This window comes from Ochotona princeps, chromosome 4 (genome assembly GCF_030435755.1).
Source record: "Ochotona princeps isolate mOchPri1 chromosome 4, mOchPri1.hap1, whole genome shotgun sequence".
NCBI lineage: Eukaryota > Metazoa > Chordata > Mammalia > Lagomorpha > Ochotonidae > Ochotona > Ochotona princeps.
The window spans coordinates 92,998,925-93,021,939 of NC_080835.1; the positions used below are offsets into that span (position 1 = coordinate 92,998,925).

General features: G+C 49.9%; 1 protein-coding gene across 1 annotated transcript in view; it reads left to right on the top strand.

The window, feature by feature from the left end:
• Positions 1-7,361: 7,361 nt before the first annotated feature.
• Positions 7,362-23,015, top strand: part of SORL1 (sortilin related receptor 1) — a 169,188-nt gene continuing 153,534 nt past the window's right edge. The window contains exon 1 of the mRNA XM_004584985.4: positions 7,362-7,769. Within this exon, the coding sequence (XP_004585042.2) occupies positions 7,485-7,769 (285 nt within the window). The 5' untranslated portion in view covers positions 7,362-7,484. The remainder of the gene's footprint in view (positions 7,770-23,015) is intronic.

A 23,015-nucleotide genomic window follows, 5' to 3' on the forward strand; every position in this document is an offset into this window, starting at 1 on the left:
CCCTTCAAAGCAGCATTTTCCAGGAGACCTTGGCTGTACAGAAGCTGTAAATGCCCCTGCACCATGGTACTGAGGTGCCTTAGATGGGCGCTGCGCTCCAGCATCTGCTGTCCCCTTAACTCTCCTCTGTTTTCCCTCCCCATGTCCTCTTTTTCTCATCTGTTAGCTCCCCACCCTGCTTTGTGGCCATCACCTTTAAACCTTGAATCCTTTCTTTGCTCTCTTGGGTTGTCTAAAATACTTTCCTTTTCCCTCTAGCACACAGTATTTCCGCCTTCCCCACTAGGTTGGCCTCCCCTGCATCACACACACACCTGGGACCTTGGCTCGGAAGTCTCGTTTTCCTGAAGCTTACCTTTTCCACTGCCACAGATCATTTTTCTTTTTTCAAACTCTTTCTGCATATACACATCTCTGTCAGTTTTCTATTTCTCTGCTCTTTCTTCAAGTTCCCTGTGGGCAATGACTGCATCCTTTATAGTCACTTCTGTGCTATTATCAGGCAGCTGATAATGACTAGGACAGACAGGAAAATATGTTGCAACAGAAGAACTTATTTTCTGGGCAGGAGGATTCCCTGATGCTACAGTCCCTTTCAACTCTTCCCCAAGCATCTTTTGGAGTGGAGGCTGGAATGGGAACTTCTGACTCTCGGGCTCATTCATTCACTCTTGCCCTTCCTGTCACAAGGGATAATTATAGAAGTAAAAGTCATCCACCTGTCTCTATTGAGTGCCAGGTAAAGGAATAGGGCCAAAGCTACAATTACAATTAAGGAAGAGGTTAGGATTGGCAGTTGGCACAGTGGCTAAGATGCTACTTGGGACACCTGCTTCAGATAGCTGAGTTTGAGTCCTGGCTTCACTGTCTGTTCTAATAGCCCGGGAGGCAGCAAGGTGACGGCTCAAGTATTTGGGCTCCTGGCTTCAGCATGGCTCAGGCTATTGCAGGCCCTGGGGGAGTGAACTAGTACATGGCAGATTTCTGTCTATCTGTCCCTATCTCTGTGTCTTTCAAATAAATAAGAAGAAAAAGCGTAGATGCTAGAGTAGCTGCAATAATGGGAGGCAGAGCTTGCTCAGTGTCTACAGAGAGGTGTGAAGTAAGGCTCCAGGGTTTTCTCGTTGGGCTGGGAGAAATCTGGGAAGAGATCAAGAAGTGGCCTTCTAACAAATTGGCAGGAATTGTATACTATTACAGAATTAATGATTTTGTGACGATTTTAAAATGTACTTGAAATTGAACCTCTTGCCATTTGATTGTTAATGACCCTTGCCTATTTTTCTGCTGGCCTCTGGCCTTTGTACCTTTTATTTGTTGAACTCTTCCTATTAAGTTAGAAAAGATGGCCTTTTGGTCATTGGTCAAAGGATGGGATTTTGATTTGTTCTGACTAGTTCAGAATTAAAAGAGAGGCCTGGGGGTCCCTAGATCTCTGTTGTATCTGGGGGAGGTGGGCCAGAAAAACTTCCTGAGCAACCACGATTTTCTGCCTCGCCATGGAAGATGGCACTGAGACTGTGGAAGTAAAGTTACACACATTGAAACCAAGCTCTATTTGAGCTGATGGGTGGTTTCCTCTGGTTCTTGGTTGCACAAAACCATGCCCTTCCACATACTATATTGCAAAGGCCTCACATTAGTCCTGGCTCTGATATGTTCTGATTCAGGGATTCCCTTTTACTTAGAACCAGGAGGGGAAGTCCTCTTTCTGTGTTCACAGGGGAGCAGATCAGTTCCACACCACTTACAGCAAAACACTGGCTTAAGTGCTGAGAATCTGTCCTATGTCTATGTAGTAACATCAATAGACTTTTCTAGGCTTTTTACTCCACACACTTTATGGGAAAGATCTACATGCTTTCTTGTTAGAGAAGTTTGGGAAGTTGAACTTCTAAGAGATCAAGACCAGCCAAGAGTAAGCAGTTGTGGCTGGTATCGTGGTTCAGTAGATTAAGTTGATTTTTTTAATGCCAGCACCACATATTGGAGCACAAGTTTGAATCCTGACTACTAGGCTTTGGATCCAGTTTGTTTCTAATGCACCCTGTTGCCCATGCAGGTGACCCGAAAGGGGTTTCTGACTGCTGGCTTTGACCTGATATAGTTCTTGCTGCTGTGAACACTGATGGGTAAATCAGCAGAAAGAAAATCTCTATCTCTCTGCGTTTTCCTCTCTCTGCTACTGCTATTTTAAATAAATGAATAAACAACCAACCAAACAAATAAATCTAAAAACAGTGAGCAACAGAACTAGAATGTGAGGGCATTTGCTTTTTGTTACAAGCTTAAACATTTTTAATTTATTATTATTATTTATCAGTGAGGACATTTTCTAATACCTGTGCTCCTGAATAAGTTTTGAACCACACGGGAAACCAGATCACTCATTAAATTTATCTTCTAAAAGCATATAGAAAACATTCTTGCCCACTTGGCCCAATTAGGACTTGAGGTAAGAGAGTGATTGTTGTCACATGAAACCTAGGCTAGGCACCGGGAAGGGACAGTGGTATTGGTTTCCAGAGTGTTAAAGCAGGGCTGAGTAGGAAAGACAAACGAGAACTTCCTATTCCCCTTCCTGCCCTAGTTCTGAAATACCAGTTCTGAAATGTCAGCATCTGAAATACCAGTTCTTTTCTTCCTAAGGAGATGATGGAGCAGAAGATGTCAGAAGAGCTGGGTTTGAATCTATTCCTTCCTAACTATAAATTAGTAAGACGGTACTAGAAAATGAAGTAATTTTCTTTTCTGAGTCTCATTTCTCAAACAATTGTAAAATGGGAGTGGCAATAGTGCCCACTGATGAGTTTTGGCCCATTTCAAAGGGTTGCTGTGAGATGAAATGAAGGGACGGATAATGCTTCTGTAATGCTATGCAAATGTAAATCACAGATATGCAAAAACAAGTTACTGCTATTTCCAGAACCTCTCTTTAAACTTAATTTATTCAAGAATGAGACTATAAGTTACTCGCTCCATGTTCTCAGTGCATTTGTATTTTAGACTTCGTCAATTACCATGGACTTAGCCTTCACCCAAGCAGTTTTTGGCAGACAGGGAGGAAAGAGTTCTGTGGGGGCTGGGGGTATTTCTGTTTGACCTTAATTAATGAGGTAAATGGCATTTATTTGGCTGAAGTTAGAAGAGCGAATAAAAGTTACTGGCCCAAGTACAGGAGGGTCCCTCTTCTGTTTTCATGGTCTAGCCATCACTCATAGAGGGCAAATGTGGGAGAAAGAAGTGGTGGGGAGCAAAAGGAGCTAAAACAAGATCTGAGAGTCAATTGTAGTAGCGCCTTAACCAGCCCTATACCCAAGGGAAACAGCCGGAAGGGTCACCTTACTCCTTCATGCTCAAGCATACGTTCATGGAGGCTTAGAATACTCCAGAATATGGTCTTTAACATGCTAAGTATTTTGAGCTAAAAGACTGTTAAGCCTCAGAAACAGTTCCCTCACATTTTCCTGCCCTCCTCACCTTCTCTGAAGAGCAGAGTGACCTCCTTTGAGGAGGGATGTCATGAGTCCCCTCCCCACAATGCCATCAAACGGAGAAGACTAACCCCAGGAAAGAGAAACAACGGTTGATAGCACCTACCCTGCCAGGGACTACTGTATGAGAAGCTTGCCATTTAGGTCCTCTCCCACTTCGATAATGTCACCCATGTACTGCCAACGACCTACTCCCTGATTCCTTTCTGTAGCTTAGGAAGCTGCTTAAGCTTTAATCATTTGTTCCTTCTTTGAGTCTCATTGTGTGTGGCTCTCAGATACATGTTCATGGCATGCATTTGTATCCCATCTCTCTTGTTAATCTGTCTATTGTCAGCTCATTTCATAGACCCCAGTATCCAATCTTCAGGAAATAGAAGGAGACTTTCCCTGGCTCCTACACACTCTGCCAATATCATTGAGCACCTGTTGTATACAGGCAGTATGCTGGGTACTGGAAACAGACATGATGAATGATTAACAGACATGATTCTTTTTCTCTTGCTGCTTGTATTTTAAGAGGAAGTTGGCATTAATAAAACCAGAGAAGAGTATCAAAGGCTACCCACAAGGGATGAGAATCCAACAGCAAGAGAGATAACCCAGCCTGGGTGCTGAAACACCAGAGCTGAATAGAAGTTGGGCAGTCAGGGGTGGAGATGAGAGTGAGCTTGTAGGAAATCCACCAGGAAGAGGAAAGCAAGAAGTCAAAGTAGGCATTCTAGATGTTTCTTTCTCCCCTCCTTTTTGGGGGTGTCTTTGTGTGTTGCCTTGATTTCTCCGGGTGTCATTGTTTTAAATGTGATTCCACCTAGACAGAAATGTAGGCGACTACAACCACTAGCCCCACCTGAAACAGCCCAGGACAGACAGGACAGTGGAGTGCCCTGTAAAATCTGGCTATGGGTTCAAGACTGTTTTTTCACTCAGGCTATGTTTCTCATTAAATTACCATGCATGGCGATTTCTGTCATAATGGTAGGGTAGAGGAGAATGGGGGTACTGCCTCTCCCCGGTCTACATCCCTCACCCCAGCTCTGGCATGATTCTGGAACGACGGAAGAAGCAATAATTTGTTTACAACCCAGTGCTGGATTGTGGAACTGGGAGGAACACCTCATTCATGTTGCACAATTCCGCTCCAACTCCTGACCTGCGGCTGTTCTTATTTTATGCCCCTGTTGGGAGAAGGAATGGCCAGGGCTGCAAGATCTCTTATTTTCATTTCATGTGGCAAGCAATCAATTTCCAGAGAGGTGAAATTGACTAGGTAAAGTCCCAGTGACTTGTCTCTCTTGCTACCTGCACATGATCTTCTTATCTGTGGGCCTTCACAATTTACACACCTGGTACACTCAGTTGTTCTGTGAGATAGAGATGGACAAAGACCCTTATTTTGCACATGAGAAAATGAAAACTTCAGAGAGATGGTTTGGCCAAGTCCCCGTAGCTACAAAGCAGATATTCTGATGGAGAACTGTGTGTGCTTCACCCTATGGGCTTTACACCCAGGACATTCATCTCAAGGTGTGCTGATTATCCACCTGAGGAAGGCCTGTAATACAGAGAAGTGCTTATCATGGAGGGCTTGCAAAGAGGACATTAACTATGTTTCAGCATTCTTGCCAGTTCGCCAGCATTTGAGTTGCGAACGAAAATGAACAGGAGCAAGTAGCTGGCTCTACCCTGTTAAGCCTTCTGTGCAAATTGCCATTTGAATCTCAAGCCAGCCATTTGCCTGAGTAAACCTGGTCCTTAGCTTCGATTCACACTTAGGAGAATGTGTCTCTGTCTTCTGTGGGGACTTTGGCAATTGTTCTTGTTCAAGTTTTCGTTAAATGCACGCATCTTTAAAAACCAGTAACCAAATCATCACGGGATGTTCTGATCTAGCCATTTTGCCTTGGAGACTATTGGGAATTAGTGATGTTTTTGCTGCTGGTCTCCTGGGAAGATGGTCCTGACCTGAATGGGCTGGTCTAGTTGGGCATCGGGAGGTGACAGTGGTCGAGTGTCTCTCCTAGAGGATCTGTGACTTGCTTGGTGGTGAGGATGGGGGTGATAATGCCAAACATTATCTGACTGGGGGAGAGCAGTAGGGGCAGCAGGAGGCAGGAGATGTGCAGCATTTGAAGCTGACATCCCTAGTCCATTTGCCATGGGATGGTCCAATCCCAGGTTTAGCCAGCGAGGCAGGCTTGGCACTTTGATTCATTTTGTTATCACTGTAACAGAGTTCCTCAAGCTGGGTGCTGTATAAAGAACAGAGCGTATGGCTCACGGCTCTGGAGGCTGGCAGATTCAAGAATATAGCCCAGAACAAATTGGGTCAGCTTTGTAAGGAGAGTCTTACACTGCCTCAGCTCACCGTGGGCAGGAGGAAGGTGAGCAGGAGCCTGCTGAGGAGACCAAAAACAAGGCGTGATCCCACTTGTAGGCGGCTCTGCAGGGCAAACCACTCTTAACAAGAGGCATTGAACCCTCTTAACAATGATCAACTTTTGGAGCACCCCACTTCCCAGCACGGATACAGAGGGACAGGCACATTCAGACACTAGCACCCTGCTTTGGCAGGCTGTCAAGAGGTGGTGTCAGGAAGGGAGACGTAGTTAAAACAGCAGAGGTAGGAACCGCGCTACTGCGGTTTGTTGAGGATGATGAGTCTCTTGCGGGGAGGGGGAAGATGGGGGATTGCGCTAACCGCCCCTTCCTTCCTCTAAAGCAACGGCTTTTGCACAACTCTCTCTTCTAGCCCAGCTCTGCTTTGTAGTTTTATCAACAAGCAGGATGTGAGTCTACAGAGCAGGGGAACCTAAAAGGCACTAAGGGAGGTTGCACTCCATAACCGTAGCTACTCGCTCCAACTTGAAAAGACGCGGTTTTCCACTGGGTGGGTTTCAGCTGTTCCAGCTGAGGCTTCGTGAACAGAGAGGGTGTGTATGTAGGGCTCGCTGAAATCGTCCTGCCTTCTCTTGGGGTGTCTGCCTCCTACTGCAGCCAGCAGGCGCCTGTGAGCAGCCTCGGTCCGCTGTCTGAAGGGACTGGTAAACATGCCAGAGTGACTGCCGAGGCAGGGTGGCTCAGCGCTTGATCCCCTTGAAGGGGGCACTGGCAGGCTTCGGTGCTGCCCTGTGTGGCGCCGAGGTCTTCACGCGAAGCCAGGACGCCTTGGAGGACTGTGTAATTGTCCCGGTGTGGCCAGTTCCTCGTCAGATGTACCCTCGTTTTTATTGCCTCCGGTGCAGGTGGATCTTTATTATGCGTGGGGGCAGGGCGGTTAAGTTGCTCTAGAGAAGTTTTTGGCCGTGGTCATTTCAAATACGTTTTGGTGCCCAGTGTAGTCAAAACTCTTTGAGTTTCACAACGGGACAGGTTCCTATCTGAACTCTTCCTGATTGTAGTGTGGCGTTTTAGGGAGCTAATTCGGTGGCTCTCTGTTTTCCCGCGGGGTTAGGGATGTGGAGGGGGAGGGAGGTAGAGACAAGGCCAGAGCCTGGGGAGGTGGTCGTGGGGCACACAGGCAGCGGGCTGTGCAGCCTGGAAAGAGCAGTGGGGCCACGGAAGCCCAGGTTCAGGGCGACCTCGACGCGACCCCGCAAACAAGGCAACTAGCTCCAGAGAAAGCGAGTGGACCCCACACCAGTCTTGTCTGCGGGGAGGGGGAAAGCAAGAAGTATATGTACCCTTCGCCTGGGAAGGGGACGCGCGACTGCGGGCGGGCCAGCAGGCGGCCGGCTGCCTTGACTTACCCATCCTGGCCGGGGGAGGGACCACGAGAGCAGAAAGTGCGCGAAGGGAACGCGCGGCCAGCCGCACACGTGACGGCGCCGCGCCGCGCAGAGCGGGACCTGGCGGCGGCGGCCCGGAGCGGCGCGGGCGGCCTGGAGCCCCGGGAGCGGCGCGCGCGGCCCCGGCCCCGCCGCTCTGCCGGCGGCGCGCTGCACATTCTCTCCTGGCGGCGGCGCCACCTGCAGTAGTGTTCGCCCGAACATGGCGACACGGAGCAGCAGGAGGGAGTCCCGACTCCCCTTCCTATTCACCCTGGTCTTGTTGCTGCCGCCCGGGGCTCTCTGCGAGGTCTGGACGCAGACACTGCACGGCGGTCGCGCGCCCTTGCCCCAGGACCAGGGCTTCCGCGTGGTGCAGGGCGACCCGCGCGAGCTGCGACTGTGGGAGCGCGGGGATGCCAGGGGGGCGAGCCGGGCGGACGAGAAGCCGCTCCGGAGGAGACGGAGCGCTGCCCTGCAGCCCGAGCCCATCAAGGTGTACGGACAGGTGAGCCGTTTTTGCAACCCGCCCCCTCCTAGCTCTCTCCTCTCCCCCGCACTTCCTCACCCCCGCATCCATCCTTTGGCGGTTAGCCTCCCAGGTGCAGGCACCGCTGGGGACTTCCCGGCTTGCATTTCCCCGGTTCCCCTCAGATGAGTACAACCGCCCGCACAGGAATCGCATCGAGCTTTCCTTCTTCGGCCTGTTCTAACGTATTCCTTGTAACTCTCGGCGTGCTGTGCCCTTCTCTCCTCGGGTGTGTGCACACCGGTGTAGTTTACGGCAGGTATGGAAAGGCAGCAGCTCCATTCTGTCGCTGGATGGCAAAACGGGCGTTCTCTCTGGTGTCTCCTCAGTTGGCGGTGGAGGCGAGCGCCCTGCAGTTGTAGCTCACGTAGAGCGGCGGGAGCTGGGGCTCTCTCCGTGTCTACCCCGACCAACCGCAGGAAAGGTGGGCAGACCCTGCCGCCCGTTCCCGGGCGGACTGAACCGGACTGGTGAAGTGTAAGGCATGAATTTTTAATTTTCTACTTGGCAGGGTCCTCAACCTCACCATTCATTTCCCCCAGTCACGATCTAGACTTTATGTTGGACAGGAAAATATCCCTCCCGGTACTTGGAGATGTGGGGGGAAAAAAAACCTGCAAGAAATTTGTGGACATTATTATTGTCCAATCAGGGATCTGTTCTGTCTGGGCAAGGCAGTGCATTCATTGGGTCATAAGTCAAACGAATGTTCACTTTCAAGGTTGGACTCACTGCCAGGAATTGCAAGCCCAGTTCCTTGACTGGTATCAACACTGGTGAAAAAAAAATTGATTTGACCGTTTGCTGCCTCAAGAGACCCCTGGTCCTCGGGTTGATATTGACAATAGGCAGACTGGAAGGTGGAGTGTGTGTGTGGTGTGTTTATGTGTGTGTGATGGGACCCCAGGGGTCAGGTGGTGGTGGCCCTCTGTGGGCGCATTTCCTAGATCTCTTGGAAGCAAAAATGAAAAAGATTCGCCCGAGTCCTGCCTTGCTTCATGAATTTTTGCTCTGGCCAATTCATGAGGAAGTAGATGGAGTTCAATGTTCAGCCTTTGGAGCAGGCAGAGCCTAGCAGACCTTGTCACCGTGTGACTCGCTTTGCAGGAAGGGGAGCTGCCAGCCTCCCTGAGGTGACCGAGGTGCAGTGACTGCTCCAAGGTCACACGGGAAAGCACTGCTGGCATTGTGTCTGCAACCTTTGGGTGACCCTAGTCACCCTGTCTTTACACAGTGCTCCTTAGAGTCCTCCCTGCTGGAGTGAAGTGCTGGGAAGGGGAGGAGGGAGCTGGGGCTGTTGGACTTGTTGCTGTGGTGGGCACAGGCTGCCTCTGACGCCTGGATCCTTGTCTCTTCCCTGCCCCTCTGTGTGAAACTTTTGTTTCTGTGTGTTGTTGAAAAGAAGGAGAGCCGGGCCCTCGCTTTCCACACCCGGGGATGGCTGCAGGCTGGGGGAGGGAAGAGGAGCTCCCTTGTTCCCTGGCTCTCCTGGTTTAGTCCAGCCTGGCACTGCCATTACCGGGGCCTGGGAATCATGAAGATGCGACACAGGTCATCTTAGAGCTTGGGTTCCCTGAAGCCATCTTTTGGGTTAGAACAGAGGACTTTCTAAGTGTCGAGAAATAGGTACACAGGTGCCCATTCTTCTTCGGCTTTGGTTGATGAAAGTCTCCTGGGGATTTGGGGGCGAGCGAGAGATGAACTTTGTTCTCGATGGGAGAGACTCCAAAAACCCTCTGCTTTTGTTTCTGGACCAACCAGACAGTTGAGTTCAGTTTGGAGGAGGGAGAGCTGGCCTTGGAATTGCACATTTTCTTCCCTGTGGCCCTTGTTGTCTCCTGCGCCGATGCTAATACAAAATAGGATTAATTTAAATCATTAAGGATTTGAGTCAGATCGCAGGATGGACTTCCTGGTGCTAAGCTTTCTGTGGTGCCAGCCTCAGCAGCCTGGTGCGTGGGATTCAGCCCCTACCCCGCCTCCAGAGTGGCTTCCCCTTAGCTTGTTTTTCCTTGGAACGGAGCTGGCTTCTCTGGAGAATGCTAAGGTGACATTCAATTACCTGAGTGCTTTGCTTCCAGCCCCAAACCCTGTTCCACTTTAAGCTCTTCCCTCTCTCCCTTCCTTTTGTAACCCAAGGAATTGTCTCTTTTCCCAGCAGTACTGCTTGGATGGGATCTGGTTTCATGGAGGTGCAGATGGCATGAGGAAGAAACTTTTTATTGCTAGAAATCCTTGCATCCGAGAAAGAGCCCTATGTTAGATCTTCCTTAGCTATCTATTCCACTAACCTATGGAGTAACCGAATTTTCTATTTTGACCATATTCCTGTTCAGATCCCCTAAGGCAGGGGTGGGAGGCAGTAATCATGCTGCAATGATTACTGAAGATCAGGTTTGTAACAATGACATATAGTATTAGTGGTGAAAAACAGATATTAGGACTTCACTGCCCAAGGTCAAAGTTGAGCAGCTGGGCCCCTTCTGAGGAGAGGCCAGTCTGAGGGGTCAGCACGTTTTTGTTGTAGGCTAAACCTCCGCCTGTGGCTCCAGCATCCCATAGGGGTGCTGGTTCGTGTCTTGGTTGTTTCACTTCTGATCCAGCTCCCTGCTTATGACCTTAGAAGGAGAATGGCTGAAGCCCTTGGGTCCCTGTACCTGTGTGGAAGACCCAGAGGAAGGTCTAAGAAGGGCTTTGCATCCGTCTTGCCCCCATCCCATGAGCTTCATCCTGATTTCATGCCTGCTCCGTGCCTCTCTGCTGGCATGCTTGTTTTGTTGCTGCTTTCCCAACTCTCATCCTTGCCTAGAAAACCCTTTTCATTCTGCCACATCCAAATCATCCCTCGCGGGTTCTGGCAGGAGGAGTCCTTTGGAACTTGGGTGTAACCGCTGTTGCTGTAATTGCGCTGTCTGATTGCCCTGGCTGCTCGTTGAGGGTAGGGATGAAAGCATGGTCCGCCCTGCTTTCCTGGCACTGGGGAGGCCCTTACTAGGGAGTAATTGTGAACCAGCTGCACACCTGGAAAAAGAGTGGCCTGGAGGCTGGGGAGCTCTTCCCAGTTCTGGGGCACATCTGTACAAGGAGGGTGTCTCTGAGCCCACACCTGGGGAGTCGTGGGTAGGGTCTCTTGGTGGTGAGGATGCAGCTGTGGTGGCTACGGGGGTGGAGCCCTGAAGTCCTGGTGCTCTCTGGGAGTCACCTGGAATGGAGAGCAAGGATTCTGTTTGGTAGACTGCATGGTTTTGGGGCTCTCATACTGGTTTGTGCTAATGGTGTTGTTTCAGGGAAAAAAAAATCCTTTGGAGTGATGCACTGTACCTGGTGGCACATACGGATCTGTTTTGCTTCCAACAAGCTCTCCCTACATCATTCCTGTGTGTTGGTGGCCAGGGAGTATTCAGTGTCCTGACCTGAGGCTGAAGGTACAGTGTCTGTTACAGTGCAAGGTCCCGGGACAAAGGGCCTCCTTGGGGGCTAGGCCGCTGCGTGGCTTCAGATCTCCTGGGAGTAGATTCTTGCGTGATACACCTGCTTGGGAAAGAACTGGCTGCTTGATTCTGAAGTTAGGATGCTTGACCCGCATGCTTCCAAAAGAATATGAGAAGGCAGGTCTGTTGTAGTGTCAGGTTGGCTTGTGCGTGGGTGAAGAGTTGTCTGGGGTCTTGGGTTGACTTGATAAGGAATGTGACCTTGAGGGGAAAAAGCCCTTCTTGGCTCCATCTGGCATGTCCTCTTACAGAGCCTTGCTGAGTCTCTGCCACTGATTAAGTCCTCAGGAGCTTGCGTGGGATGTGGAGAGGCAGAGCCAAGAGGCTTTGAGAGGTGGAAAGAGAGGAAGCAAGGGAACAGGAGGGGAGAGGGAGAGGGAGAGAGGGAGAGAGGAAGACAGAGAGAGAGAGAGAGAGGAAGAGAGAGAGAGAGAAGAGGTTGGGAATTAGAGGGAGGAAATGGCAAACTGTCCACGTTGTCCGCTGAACCTTTTGTAAGAAATGCGTAGGCACCTAAACAAAATTTGTACACCAAGTGCAAATAGGAAGAGTGTGATGACAAAACCCTGTGTGGATTTTGAATATTTTTTGCACCTGAATAAGCCTACTTTTTCGTTCCATTTTCCATGAACTTTTTGAAGCCCCTTGTAGATAGTGACAAGTAAATTTATCTCTGTCTCATGCCTTCCGTTCCCCTTTAGGCCCTTGCCAGTTGGCACCAACTGTCATCCTTACACGTATGTACATAAAAATGGTAACTTCAGTTATCAGTGATTTGCTGTTATCTACAGCCCTTGTTATCATGAATAATGAGCTAAAACTTCAGCCATACGATGCGGTGCTTTTGTGGCATTTTGACGGAATAGTTGGGGCATTCCGGCAAATGTCATAGAACAGAATGAATGGGTATATTTCCTCCAGGCCAAGGGAAAGAAAACCGACTTGCATTTCACACCGAAGGTCTCTGATGTCAGGAGAGCAGCATTTTGTAGCTTTCTCCAAAGTCAGGGATTTGCTAGTAGTTCTGTGGAGAAGTGGAGTCTAGACTTGGGAGAGAATCAGCATCAGAGCCCACAGGTCCTGGACTCCCTGCTGTGTATCTGCAAAATGAAGTTAGCACTATGCCTAAGAAATTGCTGTAAGACCAGGGGTCCAGGAGATAGAACTTGGTAATATGTACATCTTACAGCAAAAGGTGCATGCTGTAGGAGTTTCTCACTGACAGGTGTTGGTCTATTCCTCTTTGGAAGTGACATTCATTCTTGTAGTGTCATTGCTTAGTCTCAGGGTGGCGCTAGAGGGGGGCCAACTCTGAGCTGTCTGTACTTAGTGAGGGAGACAGGGGCAAGCTGGCAACCTGCAGAGCAGGTAATGCAAAAAATAACCTCTCTGACTTCAACATACATTTATTTAAAAAAAAGATCTATTTATTTATTTGAAAGAGTGTCACACACACAGAGAAGAAGAGAGAGGCACACACAGGGAGAGTGAGAGAGAGATCTTCCATGCTCTGGTTCACTTCCCAAATAACCCAGATGGCAAGACTGAAGCTGAAAGTCAGGAACTCCATGCAGGACTCTCAAAGGTGGCTGGGATCCAAGGACCTGAGCCCTCATCCACTGCCTTCCCAGGGGCGTAAGCAGGGAAGTGAATTGGAAGTGGAGCAGATGGACCTCAAATCAAGTGTGCAATATGAGATTCCAGTGTTGCATGCTGCACCACTGCACCAGCCCCTCGTCTTTGTCTTTTATAGCATCGTTTTACCTTAATTAAATCTAATTTAAGTGGATATTAAAATGAGTTAGCATTCTTTGAGCCAACTGATAGGAAAATGGCTGGCACAGATGTGTTCAGGGCAAGCTGGTTGCAGTTTGGACTTTTTGACAATAGTTTGGGAGGAGAGTGAACTGCTTAGAAGTGTCTTAAAGCTGGAGCATTAGTGATGATCTTTTCTTCATTGCTTTAGGAAGTGCAAGAGAAGTGGGCTACCTCTAGTTTGAATTAGTTGAGGGTTAGTATTTCTCCTGAAGTGGTTTGGTGAGGCAGTCTCTTTGTTGAGAAGAAAGGGAGCTTCTCCTGTATTCTCTAGGTTGCTCAGAATCCATTGGCAGGTGGTATATTCGGTTTGGCTTTGTATATACAAAATCAATTTCCCTCCGTTTAGAATGAGTCGCAGTTAATTTCGACCTAATTTATTGGTTTATCGACCTGTGAACCTTGGGCCTTCGAAGAAGCAGCGTGTGTGGCCTTTTTTAGTGTAGAAGTGGCTGATGATGCTAAAACCCAGACAAGCTAGGCTGGGTGGCTGATCACAGCCGTGATTGAGGTTTCCTTCTGTCTTATTGTGGGAAGCACAATTTTTAAATGGCAACACGAGGAACACTTTGTGCCTTTCTGGGTGGATTTCATGAAAAGAGGACTTCTTTACAATTATATTCACAGTAGTGAGTTACAAAATAATCACAGAGTTCTGTTATCTGCCAGCGAGTGGCTATTATAATGGTAACATCCGTGCCCCTCTCACTGCTCCAGATCTCTTCCTGACCTTCTGCTGGAACCACCAGTGAGCATTGTTTGGTGGCTCTGTCTGCAGGAGTGCTGGGCTGTGTCTGTGCCATCCGTTCAGTCCACTTGCTGTCTGTGGCCGCTGACCCCTTGCAATACAGCCTGAAGAACTGCATTTGACTCTTTCATTTGGTTCTATTGCATTTGATGTTTCCATAGCCACATGTGGCTGTAGGCTGACGGATGGACAAAGTGGCTTAGCCAACTTGTAAGAGGCCCCTTTTCTCAGCTGTAAGCATCCTCTGTTTCCCCCCTAGACAGGAGGCTTGTATTAGTATGTCTGGCATCAACTGGAGTGGAAAGAAGAGTCGAGGACTGTGAGCTAAACCTAAATTGTTGGTGGCTACCGACAGCTAACACTAGGTATTGGAAGATGGTGGCCCCTCTTCCCTGGGTAGGGATGCATCAGGGCGAGCACCCCTGTCATTTTCAGGAATTTCTCTGTAGCTGATCTGCGGTACCTCCTGTGAGCCACTCAGGGGAGCTAATCCGGCCTCACTGCCTTTACTTCCCATGTGGTCGTGCACTGACAGCCCCCTTGCATCCGGCTGTGCTGAGCTGGTGTGTGGATCCTGCACGCGCACTGCCGCACCGAGAGATGTAAACAGTGCCTTACCAGCGGGGACCATCTCCCCACCTGCCCTTTCACTTCCTGTGCTCTTGTTGACTTACCTTGACGGAGCTGGGTCTGTCTTTCGTCCCTTCACCCCTCCAGGCTGGCATGAAGACAAACAGTACAGGCCTGTGGTTTTCGTCATTGTGCGTAAAGCACCTCACCCCTGCCCCCATACCCCTCCCTGCCGGCCCTTTAATTTAGCATGCCGTTGCTGTTGCTGCAGCCGCAGGCTCTTGGCTTGGAAAATCAGGACCCTTCACAATGATTTATCTCCAGTCCCCTGAATTAGATTAAAAACACAGCTCTGCATTCTCAGAAAGGCAGGCTGATGTGATTATATCCCAAATCTGAGTGGCAGACAAGGGCAATAAAAAGATGTTCGTATATCAATTGTGTTTTGTGCTGTGTAGGGGCCAATGTACTGTTTAAATCCCCTCCCTTTCTTCTATTGTTAATGAAGAAAGCAACTGACAGACTTCTATTATTTAGAAAAGAGACTAGACTGATGAGTACAAACCTTCTTCCTCCAAAAGCTGAGTTGAAGGGGATCCTAGGAAAGGACAATTACTGTTATTAAAACAGTTTTTAAAATTTATTTATTTTTACTAAAAAGTCAGATTGACAGAGAGAAGGAGTGACAGAGAAAGGTGTTCCATTTGCTGGTTCACTCCCTAAATGGCTGCCAATGGCTGGAACTGAGCTGATCCAAAGCCAGGAGCCAGGAACTGCTGTCTTGTCTCCCACATGGATACAGGGTCTCAGACTGCTTTCCCAGGCCAGAAGCAGGGAGCTGGATGGGAAGTGGAGGAGCCAGGATATGAAGCAGTGCCCACGTGAGATGCTGGTACTTACAAGGGGAAGACTAACCCATTGAGCCATTGTGATGGACTCTAACATTTAAAATGTATTTCAGAATGAGAGAGAGAGAAACCTTCCATCCATTATTTGGCTGCATTCCCCATATGTCTGCAGTAGCTGGACTAGGCTGAATCCGGGAGCCAGGAGCTTCTTCTGAGTCTTCCATGTGGGAGCAGCGACCCAAAGACTTGGACTATCTTCTGCTGCTTTCCCAGGCCATTAGCAATTAACTGGATTGGAAGTGGATCAATTGAAACATGAACCAGTGTTCCTGTGGGATGCTTTACCTGCTACCGAGATGCTGAAATCGGTAACTCTTAGGAAACCTGTGTGTCCAGAAGAATTGGTAAAAACTGGGATGATCTGGTTGTGTCTAGAAGGTTGGAGTTAAAAGCCACTTGAGGAGGAAGGATGGCTCAGGGACTGTCCTTCAGGAGGTGGCCTGGAAGCTGCCTGCGAAGTGTCAGGCTATAGAATGAGGGCTCAAGTAGTGGAGGATCTGATTTGTCAATTAACCTAAGGGATTCATGCAGGACCCAGCTGTGCAGCCCCACACCTCAGGACCTAGGAGAAGAGACCAGTGCTGGTCTTCCCAGAGATCTCAGCTGTGGAAGACCCCGATGGTGGAGGGTATGGGCTGAGTGGACCTGGGTGCGCAGCCTGTGGACTGGGAGTGCTTGGGAGGACTTCAATGTCCAGTTGTGCCCACTTAATCAAGACCTGTCCCTGTGACTAACTCCTCTGTGGGTGTTAGCATCCCTGACATTCTGTCCCTGAGTAGTTAGGAGGTACGTTTAAATCAGCTGTGCATTCACATGATTTGCTGCTTTTGTAAGGTGCCCTCTGGCTGGAGATGATGGAGGGTTACTTCAGAAAATAGACCTCAGGTCTCTGGAGGAGAACAAATTAAGGCATGCCTGTGGGTGGTTGAGGAGAAGTGGGGAAGTCAGTGGGCAGACGGTGCCCCTGGAAATGCACCTGTTTCCCTCCTGGTAGCCCCAAGGACATTTCTTATTATCCAGAAGTTGCTGTGCTGTTGGCCTTGATGTCCGTTCTCCCTTGACCTTGTTTATGGCTTCCCCTTCTGTGTGGGAGGAAAGCCTGGGCTACTAAGGCCTTAAAGTATGGGCGGGGAAGGGAGTACTGGGAAGCAGTGAGGCCTCTGCTGGGGTCTTGGAGCGCTGAGGCTGGGAGTCTTCCAGGTTTCTGAGCTGGGCTGTAGAACCAAGAGGAGACTCACAGAGAGCTGTGCTTGGCCGTGACTTCCAAGCTGGACTCGAGCATTGCGGGAGGTTTGTTGATTGGATTTCTCCTTGCTCGATCTGAGTCCATGCGGCTGGGGGGATCCCCCTGGCGATGCAGTTGTTGTTGCCATTGAATCGTGGAGATTGGGACTCCATCCCAGCCAGCCTCTGGTTTCTGATTTACCATGGCTCCTTCCATTTCAGTCTGTGAGACTCTAGCTCTCTGGTAGGGCTGCACAGCTTTGTGGCTGTGAACTCCGTTATTCCCCCATTAAAACTTGGAGACCTTGTGTAATCCCACCCTGTGCTGGCCTCTCCAGGTTGTATTTTACCTGCACACATGCAGTGGGAACCCCAGCATCTCCCAACTCCTGCCTTTTCCCTTCTCTCCTGAAGGTTTGGCTCTCTGTACTCCCACCCCCATTATCTTCCAGCCCCTCCCCCAGTGGCTAAAGCTTCTTCATCTTTTCTAGCATGGGCATAGCTAGGCATCACTCCCCAACTCCCTACACGAGGTTAGGGCCCCTGCTGAATGACGGCAGCAGCATCGCTGTATATGGCATAAATTGCTTCATGCTGGTTTCCCCTGCTCATTTAAGAGCCAGGAGGCAGGTCCTAGACGTCTGCTGTTTGTGTCACTAACACCCAGTGTAGCATCTGTTACACAGGAGGGCTCTGTAAATGCTTACCGAGGGAAAGAGTGCAGGAAAAACTGCAGAGCCTGGGAAAAGGTATATGTGTGTGTGCGCCGGAAACCACCTGAAAGAGCTTGTGGCAGTGGCTTTCAGAGGAAGCCTCGCGGAGGGCAAGCCTTGTCCTTGGGGCTCAGCACTCAGTGCGCTCTGCAGGAGTGCCTCTGCTTCCCGCTCTGTCCTGCAAGGCTCCTGTGGATCACTGGGTCTGGCTGCTTCTCTGAGCCTGGTTTCCTACCACCTGCCAGCACTTGGTTTCCATATTCTGGCTCTGGTAGTTCCTTCTTTTTTTTCTAACTGGCTGGTGAGTTAAGGGGTGGTCATGTTCCTTTTCACTGGGAGCATAAGTCCCTGCTGAATGGCAAAGCAAATTTGCTACAAGGGAACCGGCCCAGACAGGGAATCTGCTGTGAATCCAACTGGAGTGAGAAGTCACAGTACTGGTATAGTTAGCATTGTTTTGGTCGAGAGGAAAAGGCTTATATATATATTTTTTAAATCCATATGTCTGGGGCCCGGCGGCGTGGCCTAGCGGCTAAAGTCCTCGCCTTGAACGCCCCGGGATCCCATATGGGCACCGGTTCTAATCCCGGCAACCCCACTTCGCATCCAGCTCCCTGCTTGTGGCCTGGGAAAGCAGTCAAGGACGGCCTAAAGCTTTGGGACCCTGCACCCACGTGGGAGACCCGGAGGAGGTTCCTGGTTCCCGGCTTTGGATCGGCACAGCACCGGCCGTTGCAGTCACTTGGGGAGTGAAACATCGGACGGAAGATCTTCCTCTCTGTCTCTCCTCCTCTCTGTATATCTGACTTTGTAATGAAAAATAAATAAATCTTTAAAAAAAATCCCTATGTCTGTAGAAATGGAAACTGCAGTGTAAAGCTAAGTGTCATCCAAACTGTGCTCCCTTTGTTTTCTACTCTGTAAAATGGGCAGCTGAGTTCAGCGTGAAGTTGCTCCCTGGAGTTGTGCGGGTGAAGGGAGCGACCTGAGCCAATCTGAACGGGGCTCTTGCTTCAGGGACTCGTGAACTAGATCTCATCTCCTCCCAGGGTGAGCGTCCGAGGAGGGTAATGAGCTGACTAAATATAGTGAGGACTGGGAGGTGATTTGCATGCCTAGCATTTAGGTCGGGCGTTTGCAGAAAACCTTGTGATTTGGGACCTCCGGAGTCCGGCTTGGACTTTCGCAGGCCTGTCACAGGGTTCAGGGGATTTTGCTGCCGCCTCTGTCTGTCCTTGGAGTTGAGTCATAAAAAAATGCTTTTTTGTCTTTTTTTCTGAAGCTGACTGACTGCCTTCTGTGCTCCCGGCTGTGTGTGAGTGCCTGGGACATCCTGAACCAGGGATGGGCCAGCTGGCAGAAAGGGGTGAATGGGGACAAGCCCATGAGCCCCACTGTACACAGGGGCCCTCCCAGGCATTAGGGGCTGTACAGACTGGACGTTTTCTTGGAAAGGTCTTCTTGTCCATTCAGACTTGTGACCCTCATCTCCCTTCCCAGCCCTCCACATGTGCTCTGTGCACCTGCACAAGTGAGGGAGGCTGGGAGCACCTGCAGGCCTCCGTGCTGCACACTCCTCCCCTGGGGCACACAAGCATGTTCAGTGCCTTCATGCAACAAACACTTTCTCTCCCTGCTTCTCTCTAGAAGGCTGCAGAGAGGGAGGGTTGTGGGGGTGAGGGGGGCGGGGTGCAGGTTCTTCTTCACACCCTGAGTTAAGTGAGGCAGATCACACTGGGTGAGGGGGCTGCCCCGGGGCCGTGTCCAGGTGTGCGGGGTGAGGATGGTGATGAGCTGCCAGTGCCCCTGACCCCCAAGCCTGCCTGCCACTTGTTCTCCAGCCAGGGTGGCTGAGGCTTGTGGGGGATGCTGCAGCTCTGCAGGAGCCGCTGACAGTGCATGGAAGGATTGTCTTAGCCGGGGACCCAGTCCCCAGTCTGCCTGTTCTGGGACTCATTCCAGCTGTGTGTTTGGAGGGCAGACGGCCCACAATGAGAAGCACTGCTTGCATGTGGGAGCTCCGAGTTACTGGATTCTGCCGGTAACTGTGTTACCTGTGTTCCCACAGGTGGAAGAAGCTGCTTTTCGAAGGTGAAATTTACGTAATATTAGCCATTTTCAAGAGAAGAGTTCAGTGACATTGGGCACAGTCATATTGTGCAACCATGTACTCAGTCTGGTTCCAAACACCTTCAGCCCTCCCCCAGCTCCTTTATGTCTCTAGGTCTTGACCTCTCCTGAATCTTTCCTATACAGGGTTTCACGGAATGTGAAACCTTTCTTGGTAGTTGTCAGCTGTGTGTTGTGGGGGAACCCATCCACCATTGTAGCGTTTCTTAGTTCATTCCTGAGTTATTTTATTTTTTTTAAAGATTTATGTATTTTTATTACAAAGTCAGATATACAGAGAGGAGGAGAGATACAGAGGAAGATCTTCCATCCGCTGATTCATCCCCCCAGTGGCTGCAACGGCTGGAGCTGAGCTGATTCGCAGCCAGGAGCTTCTTCCGGGTCTCCCACGTGGGTGCAGGATACCAAGGCTTTGGGTCGTTCTTGACTGCTTTCCCAGGCCGCAAGCAGGGATCTGGTGGGGCAGTTGGGATTAGAACTGGTCCCCATATTGGATCCTGGCTCATGCAAGATGAGGACTTGAGCCACTAGGCCATCACGCTGGGCCCTGAGTTATTTTCTTTTGTTAATTATTTGTATGACAGAGATTGCACGAGAGAGAGAGAGGGGGAGAGAAAGAAACAGCAAGAGAGCGAGCGAGCGAGAGAGAGAATGAACTCTCATGAACTGTTTCATAGTTCACTCCCCAAATGCCTACCGGTAGCGGTAACTGGGGCTGAGCAAAGCTGAAGCCAGCAACCTAGAACTCAGTGTGGGTCTCCCACATTTAGGAACCCAGGTACTTGATGTAGCCCCAGTTGTGCATGAACAGAAAGCGGGAATGGGAAGTGAAGCTGGGTCTGGAACTCAGACACTCTGGTATGGGATGAATGCGGATAGCCCAAGTGGTGCCCTCATCCTTGTGCCAAGTGCCTGCCCCTCATCCTTAAGTCTTAATAACCATGCCGTTTTCCTGAAGACCACCTCTCCTCCTGCAAAGCGTGTCCATGATGTTTTCATTCCAGGGCTCACTAGGGGCCAGAGGGATGGACTAGAGTCTTTTCCTCATATGAGATCCATTGAGAGATAGTTGGGTTCCCTCAGGGGACTTTGAACTGGGGTCCTCACAGGTGATGCTGGCTGGTGTCCCCAAGCCGGTGACTTCTCAGCTTCTCTCCCAACGACCTGCCTGTGAATGCAGCAGAGGTCTGGAGCCCCTCCCAGGTCCTGCAGGTGATTTATGCTTCGGTTTCTGTATTCAGGGGGGTCTCAATTTGCATCTGTGGTGAAGTGCGCTACCTCTTCCTAGCTGCCGTTAACAGCGTTGATTAATTGTGTCTCGTTTATCAAGCTGCAGCTAGGCCCAGTGAGCTGGAGATGGGAGAGGGAAGGTTGTTCACACCCCAGGTTATGAGTTTAACTGGCTGTGCATCAAAATTATATTCTTGGAAAAAACACCTTCCCACCACCCCCTTGAGACCCTCCCCAAGCCATGGTCACGTGATTCCGTTTGTGGGGCCAGAGTGAGAGGAGCTGCTAGAGTGACTGAGAAACCTGCAGCTGTCTGAGGGGCCAGTGATGGGAAATGCTGGTGGAGGGGATAGCTGGTGGAGCTGGGGGAGCCCTGAGCATGGGATCTAAACCCACTGGAGACCACTAATGAAGTCCAGGGGCCTAGCCCGAGGACCTGAGAGCGTGAATGGTGATTGCTGGGAGCTGTGCTCGCTGTTGATTTTTTTTTCTGGCACATTCCTTGGGGAGCCAGCAGGAAAAGCCTGCTTTGCTGAGATCCCTGCGGAGGGGGCAGGGGTGGAGAGGGGAGGAAGGGGAGGCCGGAGTGCAGAGAGCATGTCTTGGCCTTGGTGAAATTTACAGCCCACCACCTGCCTGGTTCCGCTCCCACCCCCATCCTGTGGATGCCACCGACACAGCGCCTGTGCTTTGGGGGGATGGGCACCTGGGCTGCCTCTGGGATCAGCCGTGACTCACCAGGGAGTTATTCCCATGACCAGGATGTGCCTGACATCTTGCCAAGCCACGGAGAGGAACTATTTGTGTGTGAATGCCTGCCTGGTGGCCCTCATAACAAGCCATTTCTTGCCAGTAGAATTTTTTTTTCCCCCTCCACTGGGCTGCCCTTTTGCATTCTGCTCTTGGGAATCAAAGGGACGTCTGATAGGAAAGGCTGCTTTTTGTCACGGCATCTCACCAAGCTTGCCTTCCGGACCTGGGGGTATTTTGATGTCTGTCCTTTGTGCACCTCTCAGCCCTTGGGGTTGGCTGAGGGGTCTCATGAGTCCTCAGAGCAGGTGCACTCCAACTGGTTGTTTGCAGATCCCTTTGCCTTCTGATGGCTAAAAGCTTAGTGTCCTGTTCAAAGCTTTACCTGCTTGTTACCTGCCCCAGGGAGCATTTTCACCGGGCATCTTTGAGGCCTACAGAGAGCTTCTTTCATTCTAGATGGGGTGAACTTAGGTCATGCTGATTGTCCCTAATTTTTGTACCAGTAGTGATATTTGCATAGTTCTCTACTCCTTTTTGGTTCCTGGGATAAGGATGTTTTTGGAAGGGAGAAGATTTTGAGCCTGGATTCCCCACGGTATCTTTCCTGGAGTTCTTGGGGTCTGCGGTTGCCCCTAGGTTTCTTTCCAGAGGCCTTGGTTGGAAGGAGAGAACAGAAAAGGGAAGGCAGACCGCAGTGTCCTGTAGAGGCCCTTGGCTGCTCTCTCTGGCAGGCTGGGTTAATTAATGTATTTATTTCTGTTTGTGATTTGCACTTCTGTGTTGATACTTGCCTGGACTTACCCATCTGGGAATGAGAAGGAGCACTGTAGAATGACAGGTTTTCCTATAAAAAATATCAAGGATATATATATATATATATATGCATGTATATGTACATATATACACACATACAAACATATACATGCACGTGTATGTATATACACATGTATGTATGTATATATATATATATATATTTCCATTAAAGAGGTCTCCTTCCCACTGTTTTTCAAAAAAAGAGTTTGGATCCTGGATCAAATTATCAAATTAGAAGCAATCGTTTACAAAACCAGAGTAGAGTTGCTACGGGTTAGCTCCTTTGTGGGTCTGTCGGCCAAGGTTGTGGCGCAGGTGTTTCTCTTCTCCCTGGTGACATCTGAAAGCACCTCCAGGAGCAGGGAGGGAGAGTCAGGGCCAGGGGTGGGGAAGGAAGGGAAAGAAAGAGAAAGGAGCTCTGGGGAGAGAGGGTTTTGTGCTGCAGAACTTGGGCAGTGGTCACGTGCACTTGAACTTGGATCAGTGATTGCTGACGGTCAGAGAGGTGGAGCTTCCTCAGAGGCCCGCAACTGCTGGATTTCCTTCTGGTTGTGTCTAAGACAGTGGTGGTTGAGGAAGCTGACGACTTGGGCATCGCTCGGCACTTGCTTCTCACTTGGGGGACTTTGTTCTCCTTCTGAAGGTTGTACCACCTCTCAGAAATTTTTCTAGGGCCAATCCAATGTTCCTTATCCGAAATGCTTGAGAAGAGAAGGGTTTTGGATTTTGGATTTTGGAAGATTTGTATTAACCCAAGGAGCTATCTTGGGGATGGAAGCCAAGTCTAAACACGAAATTCATTTATGTGTCACAATCACATATCGCCCCAA